Source organism: Artibeus jamaicensis, unplaced genomic scaffold (assembly GCF_021234435.1).
Source record: "Artibeus jamaicensis isolate MK-2021 breed Jamaican fruit bat unplaced genomic scaffold, CSHL_Jam_final contig_452, whole genome shotgun sequence".
In the NCBI taxonomy this organism is placed as follows: Eukaryota; Metazoa; Chordata; class Mammalia; order Chiroptera; family Phyllostomidae; genus Artibeus; species Artibeus jamaicensis.
The window spans coordinates 16,535,985-16,550,124 of record NW_026521837.1 but is presented as its reverse complement, the minus strand read 5'-3'; the positions used below and the strand labels follow the sequence as shown (position 1 = coordinate 16,550,124).

The window sequence follows — 14,140 nt, the reverse complement described above, 5'->3', positions numbered from 1 at the left end:
CAGGTACACCACTGGCTCTTCTCCCCGACAACCCCACTCAGATCTGCCCTTGGCATGAAACATTCTCCCTCACCTTGCACTTGCAGAAAGAGCTGTGGGCCTCCTCTCAGGGAGTGACATCATGACCATTTCTCAGGGCTGCTTACAGCAGGTCAAGATCTAGCATAGTACTAATGACATAGTAGATATAAGTTAGTTCGCCTTTTTCTTGTCTAACCCTCAAGAAAATGGCTTTATCACCACTGTGGCACACTCTCCAGCATATCACTTTATGTGCCTCGCCTGCGGTATTTACCGTCTATACATTACCATGTATTAATTATCTTTTCTATATTCAAATAAAATCCTCTGGGACCCAGGCTACTTCTTCAACTCTGAATCCTTCGTAGCTCATAGTCTAACTGATGCGGATTCTTCATTACTGTTTGTGATGTCAGGAAGTTAAATTTCTTTTAAATTACAGATAGGAAAAATATATTTTAATAGCAAACACTTCAGGAACAGAAAATCATGCTCTTTTTAATAAATGTAACCCAAAACTATAAATAAACATGACATATTTTACAAAAGGTAAGAACAGTATTGCCTACACAAAGTAACTCTCTTGGTCTAAGAAAACAAAACACAAAACAGTGCATTTCAATAAGGATTCATTGGTATCTCCTTACTTTGAGAACTTCATACATTTGAACTTGACATTTGCTTTACCTCACATGATTAAAAACATAGCAAAATACAGTAAGCATCTTTCTGAAATATACAAAAATTTAATGTAATTTCCGAAACCTAGATATTTAAATTAACAGAAAAACGTATTTAACAAGGTATTTCTTTGGATTGCAAGAGCAGTGTCGCGTCACAGTTTTGCACCATAATCTTTATATTTTGGTGTTCCTCCTCCACTTTCTCTCCCTTCAAACTTCTATCTAAAACAAAGAAGTATTAATAAAGATAATAGAATCTACTCATGAGCTCTGGATGACAGTGTCTTCTCCTATTTCAATCCCCTTATTCTACTTTGAAAATGCCGAGTAACAAACACACCCTTATACTCTGCATGAGGATTGGGTATTGCTCCCTCAGTGGACAACAGAAGTTGCTCTTGAATAAGGTGCAAGGTGCTCAGCCATCTCAGTGCCAGGTGATTCTTACTTCTCTTGGGCTATACCTACAGTTTACTCTGGGGGAGGGGTTGTTGTAACACACTCTTGTTGACTTGGCTCTTTCAGTCCGTTTGGAGAAATGTTGGGTGAAAATAACTTAGTGCTTATACATGCTCTATCATTGTTATAATAATATGTATAATATTATCATTAAACTACATCATCTATATTTTATTATCCTTCCTCAATTTATGTTTTCTCCTTCTTTAAAACATGTTTCTTCAAATGATTAAAAGATGTTTCTTTTTTTAGATTATACCTTCCTTTATCATCCTACCTAGTCAACCCTATGGCATTTACTTTTCACAGGTTTACCATTTGAAGGGAAGGAAGAACCTACCAGATTTCCGAGCCTTTTACAAAGAGAAAATAAATACTGCAAATATTTTCCATTATAGTTTTAAAAATTGTTTTGTTTTTGTATAAAGGGGAAAAAAAGCAGAATAACTCTGTTCCTTCCCCAACCCAGTCTTTGACATTTGCTATCTCAATATACTTTCAAAAGAGGCAGAAAGCCTCAAAGTACATAGCTGTTTCGTGCCTCGTTAATAGCTCAACGTGGATGTCAGAGAAGCTGATGAGGACACAGAGCTGGACTCTGGACAAATAATGTCCATAAGGCTGGGGACGACGATGAGGGAAAATACAAACCCTTTATCTTCTACTGTGAGTTCTAGGAATGAGCACACTGAGTGTGGCGGCTGCATCGGTCTCCATCCGAAGGGTGACTACTCAGTGTTCTGCAGGAGACGAGAACATCCTGAAGGGCAGCAGTTCCCCATGCATCAGCAAATGTGGTGTGTTTGGAAAGATCCAAATCAGCATCTGCTTCTGATTTGTTTTTAGAGAAAAATCCGCAGTCAGCTGCAGCCTGCTATGGGTCACAGCGTCAGAGAGCACGCCACCCTGCTCCGGCCAGGGCATCAGTCCGGAGAAGTCTATTTAAAGATGAAGGACCGGGATCTGATTGTGCCTTCCCTTTGGTCCAGCTGTTTTCTTATTTGAGACTGTAATAAAACACACATATGTGTGTATGTATTATTAAGCAATTTTAAGATAATTACCTCTGGCCATAACAAATATTAAATAAGACATGCTGATTAGTAAGAAAACCATGCAACAATAAGTTAATAATCATGTGCCCCCTTCCTAAGTTTTAACTTTTTTTTGTATTTTTTCTAGAGAAATATAGTAAAGTGATTGCTAAAACTTGTGCAAATTGGAATTTGGCCTAATTCACTAATTCATAAAATGCAATACTATTAAATGAATCAAAAGAAGACATAGAACTAAATTTATTGATAAGGAAAGATGTTCATAATATATTATTAGGCGGAGTGAGTGAACAGGTAAAGAACACTTAAGAATAATAAAATTTTCTTTTAAATTATTTATTGGCAGAGGGAAAAGTCTGAAAGTATGTGCATTTGATGTATTTTTAATCTTAATTTTTCTATAATGATTATATTGCTTGCATGTTTATAAAATAGGAAGAATAAAAATGACTCATTTATCAGCAGAGTTTTCATATGGCAAAAAATTTTTCACTGAATATCAAATATACTGGAGCTATCTTAAAATGAGTGGTATATTTATTTGGATTTCAAACTGAAAAGATAACCAAAGCAAAAGTCCCAGTATATAGAAAAGAAGATTCAACAAGATTCAATATATCAGCTAATTTCATAACAAATTAATTAGGAAAAATTATGTGTGTTTAAAATCCTTATGGGTTTCAAGATAATATGTCTACAGGACATTTTAGAAAGCTTTAAGGACAAGTTCTGGGCAAACAGTTCATTGACTTACAAACACATACGAAAAATATATGAGACTGATAAATTTTTATCAGCACTCCATGTTCCCCCTGGGAGGTACATAGGAAGCAGACAAAATAAATTAACTTTTGTCCTTGACCTGTAAAAAATAATGCTTACATTGGAAATTAAGCTAAGTTCCTGTGGCAAGCTTTCTTCTCTGGCAATTTAAAAGGGCTTTCTACTGTAGAAATATGTCAGCTTTCCTCTCTCTGACCTTCCAGTCCCACTTGTCCTCCTCCAGGCAAAATTGGACAAGCTTGCACACTTAAAGGAAGGCTGATAGACACCCAGGTGCAAGGCTAAGGGTCTGGAGCAGAGACCTCGGTGCAGATCCATCCTTTCTCTACCCCTTTCTACAGCCCTTCCATGTCCCAGGAGAATGAACTACTCCACAAGCCTGCAAGTACACATCCCAGTGATTCTCGGGGATACCCTGACTCTTTCAACAGAAATATGTCTCAAATCATCACCATGCTACTTCTGAGTACTAGGCATCCACCCAGAAAACTTGTATAACTCACCAATTTCCAACGTAGTATCTTGATCCACTCATCAGCTTCCACTCCTGTCTTTGCACAGAGATAAAATGTCCTGAATGGAAATACTAAGCTGATAAAACAAAAGAAAGAGGGTAAGATGCTCCAGGCGGTTAGCTGAATATACATTAGTTGAACACTAATTACAGTATTCCAAGAAAACAAGAATAGACAAAAGGCCTGGGGAGGCAATCTGAGAACTGGTGTATACAGAGCTATTTCTGCCAAATGTCAAGGATGCTGAATATTCATACTATCATTGTGGGCCAGATTTGTATTTTCTAATTAGAATTTAAAGAAGAGAAACAAATGTCCAGGACACCCCCATATCCTTTTGTCTTAGACTGAATACAACACTTTCATATTTATTCAGCTTATCTGTAAAATGACTCAAAATCTGTGCCACATTTCAAAGAATAAGCAAGACAAAAAAGAAAGCTTGATGAAGGAGCTTGGGAGCTTGCTTCAGTGAGGACAACACTGCCCGCTGTGGATGTCGGCAGAGTTAGATGTGGAGGGCAGGAGACACAGACGAGGAAACTCCGTAGCCAGTTAGTCATTCCTCCCGCTCTGGCCATGAGTTAGTCAGTCTCTGCTGGAGGGAAGATGAACTTTCCTACTAGTACCAAAGACTTGTTCTAGGAACACAGTAGCTCATTTGATTGTCTCTTTGGCTGGAGAGACAAAATCATTTGACTGAAAAGGCAGCTTACATCTTGCCCGTGCTTTCTGTCCTTACCAGTGAGATGCAATATGCCAAAAATCTTTTTCCCTTTTATGATTAATAAAAAAGCCCTGAGCTGAAATTCAGAAAGGTTTCTATATCCCAAATCCTTGCGGCGTATTTTGTTTGTACCAGTAATGCATGTCGAGTCGATGAGAGGTCAGCCCCCAGGAACAGAAGGAACACCTTGATGTGAGGTCCCGTCGAGGCTGAGTGGACAGTGTGCGTGTGTGCAGGGAGGGGGTAGGGAGTGCTGCTGTGCACACACTGTACAAAACTGGCTTCTGGAATTGTCACTGTTTGGCAATCCCCGTGGGAGATATCATTGACTGACTATTAATACAGACTACATTTTCCTTTCTTTTTACCAACAGTACTCCAGGTGATATACTACAATTAGTTGAAGCCAATTATAATCATGTTAGTTCCCTTTTTATCTTCCTCTGCTTCTGGCCATGGCCACAGGGCCCAGTCCAGGCCAATGAGATGAGAGGCGACATCTGATCAGAGTCTTTCTGGGAGAATGTCTGTTTTCCTGATAAAAATGGGCCGACGTGGCTGATGCCCTCCCTACACCTTCTGTCATGACTTAGTCATGACTTACATAAACCCCACAGCAGCGAGCAGGAGAAAAAGACCAGCAAGCCTGTAGAGACACAGGACCTGACGTTGTCAGGACAGCTGCCTGTCTTCCTACATTTTGTTATATGAACACGATAAACCCCTGCTAGCTCATATAGTTTCTTTATGCAAATTTTAAAAGATATCCACTCTTGGTTAATACTATAGAATTAATGTTAATTTTCCTAGGTGTGATAATAGTATTGCAGTTCCCTAAGTGACATTTTTACTCTGGGGAGATGCATATTGATGTGTTCAAGGGTCGAGTGCCATGAAGTGTGCACCTCACTGTCCGTTGATTCAGGAAAAAGAACGTGAACAGAGAGAAAGCACATATGGAAAATGTTAACAACGGATGCATCTGGGTGAGGGGTTTATGGATCTGTGTCTATCAACCTTCTTCATATGCTTGAAAACTTTAAAATAAAAATTGGTGGCAAATAAGACACCTCTTCCTCAGGATACTTTACTTTTCCCAGTTAGAAAATTGTCACGCTATGCTGAGTATGTTAGAGCAAAACACTTGGCACCATTTTCCAGAAACTGTCATAACAATACAAATCCCCCGTCACCGGAGTCAACAAAGTTTTCATGGAGGGGAAAACTCCAAAGGAATAAAACTGTTTAAGATGTGAATGGGGTCCTCTTAAGCGTATCATACGTGGTCAGTGTACAGCTAATCAATCGCACCAGCAGATGTGTGATCCCACCATGAGCGCCCGGTGTGATGGCTGAATTCACATCACTCAGACCAAAGCAACTGTGCACATGAAGCCACACAGGTTTTGTTCCTCGACTAAAATAAGTGGCAAGAAGACTTTTACAAATATTTTCTTTATGAAACAACTTACCAAAAACAGTTTACCCTTTCTTGTGAGTAATCAAATTGTACAGCTGAACATTCTGTTAAGTCCAGGATCCGAATTGGTTCTGGGGACTTAAAAAAAAAAAGACAACAGCCTGTCATTATAAAAAAACACCCAAATCTACATCATTTCTGTCCATCATTTATTCCCCTAATGAATCTTCTACTATGTCCAACTGTCCATTTTCTTTTCTCCCTGGGGACAGATAATAGAAAATCTACTAAGGGAAGTAAGGCATCCTTGGTTTGGAAGTCGGTTTTTCATGAAACTGGGCACTAAGAAGACATGGATTTATCTATTTTAATTTGATGGAGATTGATTTTAACACATGGAAGGGCGTCATTTTTCTCTTATGTCTTTAAACTTCAACTTTCTCAGAAACTTTGTCTAGGGAAAGTTAGAGGAAACAAAATAAATTTAAATTGGCTTAATAAAAGGGACATGGGAAATGGACATGCTTTTAACAAAGGAGGAAATTGCTGCAAAAGTTAATGCAGTTTAGCTTGTCCCAGAGAGCAGTTTCTGGGACACACATCTCGCCTTTGCAAAAGAACTTGGGTCACATCAGGAATCAAGAACTCACACCTCCACTCATTTAGCAGGTGTTTCAGGTGCTCACAAGGAAAATTTTAGGATTTTAAAGGCAGATGTTCCTTTCATCTAGAGAGCTGTTTTTTAAAGGAAAAATGTATTATCATGTTTCTCACCATCTGGTCTTTGAAGTATTTCAGTTCATTCCTGTGCAGAGTGAACCATCTTGTTTTCCAGGTCTGAGGAAAATAATCAGAATGCGTAGGTTTTGAAAACAGAAATTCAATACTTGAATGAGATCGTTCCCTTTTGTTTTAAAAATATCTAAAACATTAGATACAATAAAGTATTCTTGTCATAGGTGTCATTTTTGGAAAAAAGTTTCAAAATATCTACAAAAATAAAAGTGATTTTGTGCATTAAGCTAATAGTAAAGGCAGGGATATCGTCTGCATATTTAAACATATAAAAAGAAAGAGCCAATCAAAAGTATTCAAGGTGTTTTATGACAAACCCTGAAGTTGCCATTTAACGAACTCTGTAATAAAGATAGGTATCATTTTTTGAGTGGTTGATGTGGGCTACATACTACCCTTGGATGTTTCTGTATGTTATAGCCAATCCTCATACAATGCCAAATACCTTTTCTTCATTTTTATTGTTGACCCTATTACAGATCTCCCCATTTCCCACCCTTTTCCCACCTCCACCTCTCTTCCCTCTATAATGCCAAATACTGTCCTTATTTTGTAAAAATGTGAGGACAGGAACTGCTAACAATGTGAAACTCTAAACCTTACCTAAGAATTCCACAACATTGATGACAAAAACTGTGGTTCTCCACCATCCTTTACTCCTTACCCTGAATGCCAGCGTGCCTGGTTAAAAGTAGCAGCAATGGATTTAAAAGCAAATCTGCTCTGGATACAAATACTTTGTGTCCTTAGGGAGCACCCCATCTAGGAGGGACACAAATAACTAAACCTACAGGTCCAGCTCAAGCAGGAAAGTACCTTTGAGAGGTATTAAGTGACCTGACTCTTAAAATAGAGATACTTCATGAAGGTCTTCTTGGCACAAATAAATGAAACAGAGCAACTTTAAAAACACCATCACACAAATTGAGGGACAGTTGGACTTCTAGACTAGTAAAGTTCTAAATTGTGTTTTCTTTGGAAATTTTTTAACATAGTTACGTTAATGCCAGTGATTTTTTTTTTTTTGCTTACTTTTAGGTAACATTTTATAAAATTTAACTTCTTTGTTAAAAAAAATTTTAAAGGAATATCCTAGAGTTAACTTGCTACTTTCACCCTCCATTATGCCATTAAAAAAGGTTGTATTTTTGGGGGGGTATTAACTGTAGGCTACTCCAATGCATTTGACTTTGCTAAAGAATAGGCAAGTAAATTCCCAGAATTTTAACTAACAGCCATAAAAATGAACTCCAGAAACAGGTAAATGTTATACCTGGGTCGAAACAGGCAGGCAGGTATGTTTAAGTAAGTGTCAAAGTGAGAACTGAGTGTGCATGAAAGTTTCCTCCCTTTGTGATGAGCAGTAGCCAACACATGCCTCCTTACCTTGACCAGGCCCCCTTGTTTGGTGAGGTAGCCTTCTTTGGTGCCCAGCTGAAACAGAAAGAAGCACCAGGTGAAGCCCAGAACTATCACAACATGATCTTTGTCTTTCTGCTTCTGTCCTGACTTTAAATAAAACACAAATTTGCCATTGGTCTTGAAATAATCAGCGTTTATGTTTCACCTAGGCACTGGAAAAATCCTTCCTGTGTTTAGAGACTGTCAGACTGGATGGTCTCGTCTAATTCTGTAGCAAATGGCGGCAACTGAGATTCTCCCCTTCTTGCAATTTGCAAAATTTTGCAAATTTTGCAATTTCCTATTTGCAAACAATAAGCCACATATTGCCACTTATAAAAGTTAGTGTTAGGCAAAGTGTGGCACATAAAACTCACCTGCTTGGATTGTCACTGTGGTATTAGGCACATAAACCCACACACACACACACACACACACACACACACACACACACACACACGTTGATACCAGGTCAGCAAATTTGGGAAAGTCTGGACTGAGCAAGTAAAGGGATTTATTACTTCCGTGTTTCCCAGAGTCTGTCTGCATTATGCGAATGTGCTTTGTGAATTTTTAAGAGGGCACATTAGCAATGCCATTCCAATATTGATTTTTATCGCATAATCCTCCACCAAGCCCCTCTTTAGTTTTTCATATGCCATCAGCTGAGACCTATATTCCATGGGACAGAGTTACAGGAATGCAGATTTACTTATACTTGATTTATCCAAAAGGAATTGGAAGTGAGAATGAATCATTTCTTTTAACTCACACATCATCAATGCAAAGGTAACAAGACACTTCCCTAGCAACTAGAAAATGGAACAAATGGTAGGGCGCTGTGTTAATAGAAATTTGCATAAAATAAGGACCATAAGATAAAGAAATTTATAACTTTATAGATTTCTACAGAAATTGAACTCCTGGTGGATATTTTGTTGTGATATGGTATAATATATCTTATCTTAATAAGGAAAAAGTGAATAAAAATTGGGAAATAACTTAGTTGACGTCAAGGTTCTTTTTATGGGAGTTTCCAGAGTATTTTTTCCCTGAGGTAAATTCTCCCCACCAAATAAAAAGAGGAACAATAACCATCATAGTAAAAAGAGTAAAGTAAGAAATAATATATAACCACTTCTTTTACAATTCTTATGGCATTAAAGTAAGGACGAACTTCTCAAGTGTTCATTGAAATGATCATAAACAATATTGGGGGGTTTAATTTAGTGTAATCACTCGACTTATTTTCACATTAAAATAAATCAAAGTGACTGAATTTTGTTTAGTTATTATGGAAATGGCAAAGACTAAGACTTTGGGTTGTTGCAGGTTAAAGTTTGCTGAGGCAAAATAATTATGGGTAAATTGCTACATAGAAGACCCTGATAGAATTGCTGGTTGAAATCAAGCCAATGAATGATGCTGCTCACTCCATCTTACCTCCTTACCTTCTATAGTATATAGAAATATACTATAAGTCTAATCTTTTTCTAAGATTTTGGTAGATAGCTGGAAGGCTGGGAGGGAAGAGCCGAGCATATTAATTTTATTCATGGTCTCAGGAAGTAAGGAGGGAAATAATTATATAGCAGATTTATCTTTTTAAAAAAATTATGATCTATAACAGGAAAGCTATTTATAAGAGTCTCAAATTGGAAACCCCTTAAATGTTTAAAAAGAAAGGATTAGTCTTTCTATCATCCTTTCTATCTGCTTGGATGCCTGCCTGCCTTAAATTTAGTCAAAAGTCACTGGGTGAGGTGAAGCAAGGTGGGCATCAGTGTGAGTGTGTGCAGGGCATTCCACGTTAGTACAGGGTGAACACAGCAGGGTACACAGAGCATTTGTGTTGACAACGGTGGCTGCAGTGGCTTGGAGTGAGGTATTGAAGCCTGGAAGGTGCGGGGGCGGGGGGATGCTTCTGACTGAAGAAATGGAAGTAGCAGACAGGGCACAGTGATAGAGCCAAGTCAGGGTAGGTGGGCATCGGCAGTGGGAATAAGAGTAGCAGTGGCCAGGCAGTTGTCCCTGGGCAATAGGAGATTGCTTGCATTTGATTGATCACATATAAGTAAGTGTACTGAAGATAACAAAATCCACATTCTTCACTGTGGGAGAAGGGAGTTACAAATATGAGAAGTGAAAATACTAGAATGAGCCTTTTGGTTTTGGATTAGGATTGGAGGTAGTGACATGACCCCATACATAGATGATGGATAGAGAGGTATTGATATAGAGATATAGACAGAGGTAGATAGACAAATGTAGGTAGAAGTAGAATTGAATATAGATATCAATACAGGTGTGTGCACATATGTATATGCATACATACTTTTACTAGCTCTGCTCTCAGAGTGGGCTGAGACAGAGACATCCTAATAACCATAAACATATAGCATGCAGATCTCGGCTTCTAAAGTACCACACGCTCCAGAAAATAAAGAACAGAATTTCTTAGAGAAGTAGCTGATTCTAGAAATGGATGCAAGGAATGTATAAGATAATCCTAGAACATTTTGCTATACGAGGAAGTAAAAAAAATTCTCAAAGAACTATGAGGTTATAATAACATGGAAGTCACCTTGAATGAGTTCTTAATGGCTAACCTGGGAAAATTTAAAGTGTCAAAATAAATAATAGTAATCATGATTATAGCCCAATGATATAAAAATAAATAAGTGCAGAACTTCAGAAAATAAAATGCTGTTTCTTATAGTAGAATGACAGCTGATAAATGTAAAATAAAAAATAGAATCATGGAAGCTCCATTTGGTAACAATATAGCAATAATTAAATAGTCAAGAAATATCAATGGATGCTGAAACTGATGGATAAAAGTTTAATGAGGGACAGGATATTTACTTAGTCTCAACTTTCACCCAGAACATTAATAACAAAGAAGGGAACAAAGTGATTTTAGAGTGAAGAAACCTGGCAGACACCACAAAATCAAGCAATCAAACACTCTTTACTGAGACAGATCGAAAGTACGTTTCTCCTGAGAGGACGCACTGAGAAGGGCAAGTACCACCTCTGTGGCATTTCTGCCAAAACTGCAAAACCTGAATCTGGTTTTAAGGCAACATCAGACAAATCAAAGTTGGGTAACAGCTCCCAAAGTAACCGGCCTTTAATTTTCAGAAGTGTTAAAGTCATGAAATCAAGGAAAAACGGAGGAAGTGTTCCAGAGTGAAGAATACTCAAGAGGTGGGGAAAAATAAATACCACTTGTTATTGTGGACTGAACCCTTTTGTTCTACAGAAACTTATTGGGAAAACTGGTGAATTCTGAATGAGATCTGCGGAAGGGGCGGCATGCATTGTTAGTTTCCTAATTGGAATGGCTCCATGTGGTCAGGTAGACCATTGTGCCTGTGTGTAGGAAATACATATTGAAGTACTGGGTCAATAAGGTACCATGTGGCTAATTTAGTACCAAATGGCTCAGGGGCAAACACATTCCTTGTTCTATTCTTTAGAATTTTTTTACTGAATTTATTGGGGTGACATTGGTTAATAGAATTACATAGGTTTCAGGCATATAATTCTATGATATATCATCTGTATATTGTATTGTGTGTCTACCACTCCAAGTGAAGTCTCCTTCCATCACCATTTATCCCCTATTTACCCTCCTCTTCCTCCCCTACTCCCCTTTCCCTCTGCTGATCACTATACTGTTCTGTGTCAATGAGTTTCTTTTCTTTCTTTGCTTCATCCCTTCACCTTTTTCACCTGCCCACCCAACCCTCCTCCCCTCGGACAGCTGTCAGTCTGTTCTCTTTATTTATGAGTCTGTTTCTACATTGTTTGTTTGTTTTTCATTAGATTCCTCATATGAGTGAAATCATACAGTATTTGTCTTTTTCTGACTGGCTTATGTCACTTAGCATAATGCTCTCCAGTTCCATCCATGCTGTCAGAAAAGGTAAGATTTCCTTGGTTTTTTATGGCCAAGCAGTATTCCATTGTGTAAATGCACCACGGCTTTTTTATCCACTCATCTACTGATGGGCATTTGGGCTTCTTCTAAATCTTGGCTACTGTAAATAATGCTGCAATGAACATAGGGATTCATATATTCTTTCAGATTAGTGTTTTAGACTTCTTCGAATATATTCCCAGAAGTGGAATTGCTGTGTCATAAGGCAGTTTCATTTATATTTTTTGAGGTAACTCCATACTGCCTTCCATGGTGGCTGCACCAATCTGCATTCCCGCAGTGCATGAGTGCTCCCTTTTCTCCACATCTTGCCAACGCTAGTTGTTTGTTGATGCCAGTTAATATATTGATGATAGTCATTCTGACAAGTGTGAGGTGATATCTCATGGCAGTTTTAATTTGTATTTCTCAGGTGATTAGTAACATTGAATAGCTTTTCCTATATCTATTGGTCATCTGTATGTCCTCTTTAGAGAAGCGTCTATTCAAGTCCCTTGCCCAGTTTTTTAAAATATTCTTTAAATTTATTTTTAGAGAGAGGAGAAGGGAGGGAGAATGAGGAGAGAAACATCAATGTATGGTTGCCTCTTGTGCGCCCCCCACTGGGAACCTGGCCTGCAACACAGGCATGTGCCCTAACTAAAAATCAAACCAGTGACTCTTTGGTATACAGGTCGGCATTAAATCCACTGAGCCACAACAGTCAAGGCCTATGCCCATTTTTAATTGGCTTATTTGTTTTTTTGGTATTGAGTTCTTTATAAATTTTGAATATTAACTCCATCAGATATACCACAGGTGAATGTTCTTTCATTCAGTGGGATTTCTTTTTCATTTTGTTGATGGTTGCCTTTGCTGTACAAAAAGTTTTCAGCATGTAGTCCCATTCATTTGTTTTTTTCTTTTGTTTCCTTTGCTTGAGACAATATATCAGAAAAAATATTGCTATGAGAAATGTCTGAGGTTTTACTGCCTATATTTTCTTCTAGGATTTTTATGGTTTCAAGTCAAATATTTAAATCTTCAATCCATTGGAGTTTATTCTTGTGTATGGTGTAATCTTTGTACTATTCTTGCAATTTTTCCTTGTCAGTTTGAAATTATTTAAAACAATAAATAGCTTGTATATTTTAACAAACTTTGAACAACCACCAAAAATAGAATACAAAACATAATAGAGGATTAACTTAATAAATTATGGTATATCTAAATATCAGAATATTTAGGAATTTGTTTTAATGACATTTTAGAAAACTATGTAGTGATATGGAAGATATTCACAAGCACATTGTAACTTTATTTACGATAAAGAGCTCATTATAGCCCTGGCTGGTGTAGCTCAGTGGATTGAGCGCGGGCCTGCGAACCAGACAATTGAGGTTTGATTCCCAGTCAGGGCACATGCCTGGGTTGCAGGCCAGTTCCCTGCAGGCCACTTCCCAGCAGGGGATGCATGAATGGCAACCTTACATTGATGTTTCTCTCCCTCTCTCCTTCCCTTCCCCTCTAAAGATAAATAAATAAAATCTTTAAAAAATAAATAAAGTGTATTTAAAAAAGAGCTCATTATATATAATAGGCATGATATATATATATATATATATATACATATATATATATATAATATATCATCTTTATTCAAGAGAAAGGCCAGAAAGATAGACACTGAAGTGTTAACTGAGAGAGATTCAATGACAGCATCCTAAAAAATGGCAAACATACGAGGGGAGTGTCCATGAAAAGGAAGTATAAACTGTGTTAAAGAGACAACAGAAGAGAGGAAAATGTCACAGAAGCAAAAGGAGATAAAATTTTAGAAGGAAGTTGTTAAAAATGTCAAATACCACAAAAGGAAAGCTAAAGAAGCTAATTTTAGATAGGACTTACTCTGTGTCAGGTACTTAAAATATATTATCTCACGTAACCTCTATCAACACAACTAATTTGTATCTCACGTTTCCCAGGTTCAAAACAGAGCTCCTCGTTCCCGTACCCCCAAACCCATTCCTCCTGAAGCCTTGGCCATCTCGGTAAGTGAAGCGTTGACCCTGTTGCTCCTTCTTTCACAGAGTGCATTCAACCCAACAGTAAGTCTTGTCTCTGCTACATTCAACACACATTCTAAAACTGACCCGTGATCCCTTCCTCCTGTTCTTAGTACCCATTCTTATCCCCTCTCCCCGGTTTCAACGACCACCACCTTTTACCCGGTCTGCTGTTCATAGTCTCCCCCTGGTCTCCTTGCCTCTACCTTTGCCCCCGCTCCATTTTGCACTTAGTAATAATAATGTCCCTTTCCCCCCAAACTTAAAAACAAATTATGTTACTCAAAAAT

General features: G+C 37.9%; 1 protein-coding gene across 1 annotated transcript in view; it reads right to left on the bottom strand.

The window, feature by feature from the left end:
• Positions 1-499: 499 nt before the first annotated feature.
• DAPP1 (dual adaptor of phosphotyrosine and 3-phosphoinositides 1) overlaps positions 500-14,140 on the bottom strand; it is a 52,431-nt gene continuing 38,790 nt past the window's right edge. The window contains exons 5-9 of the mRNA XM_037151928.2: positions 7,845-7,892; positions 6,438-6,500; positions 5,716-5,801; positions 3,505-3,592; positions 500-2,170 (exon numbers count right to left, since the gene is read on the bottom strand). Of these exons, the coding sequence (XP_037007823.2) occupies positions 2,102-2,170; positions 3,505-3,592; positions 5,716-5,801; positions 6,438-6,500; positions 7,845-7,892 (354 nt within the window). The 3' untranslated portion in view covers positions 500-2,101. The remainder of the gene's footprint in view (positions 2,171-3,504; positions 3,593-5,715; positions 5,802-6,437; positions 6,501-7,844; positions 7,893-14,140) is intronic.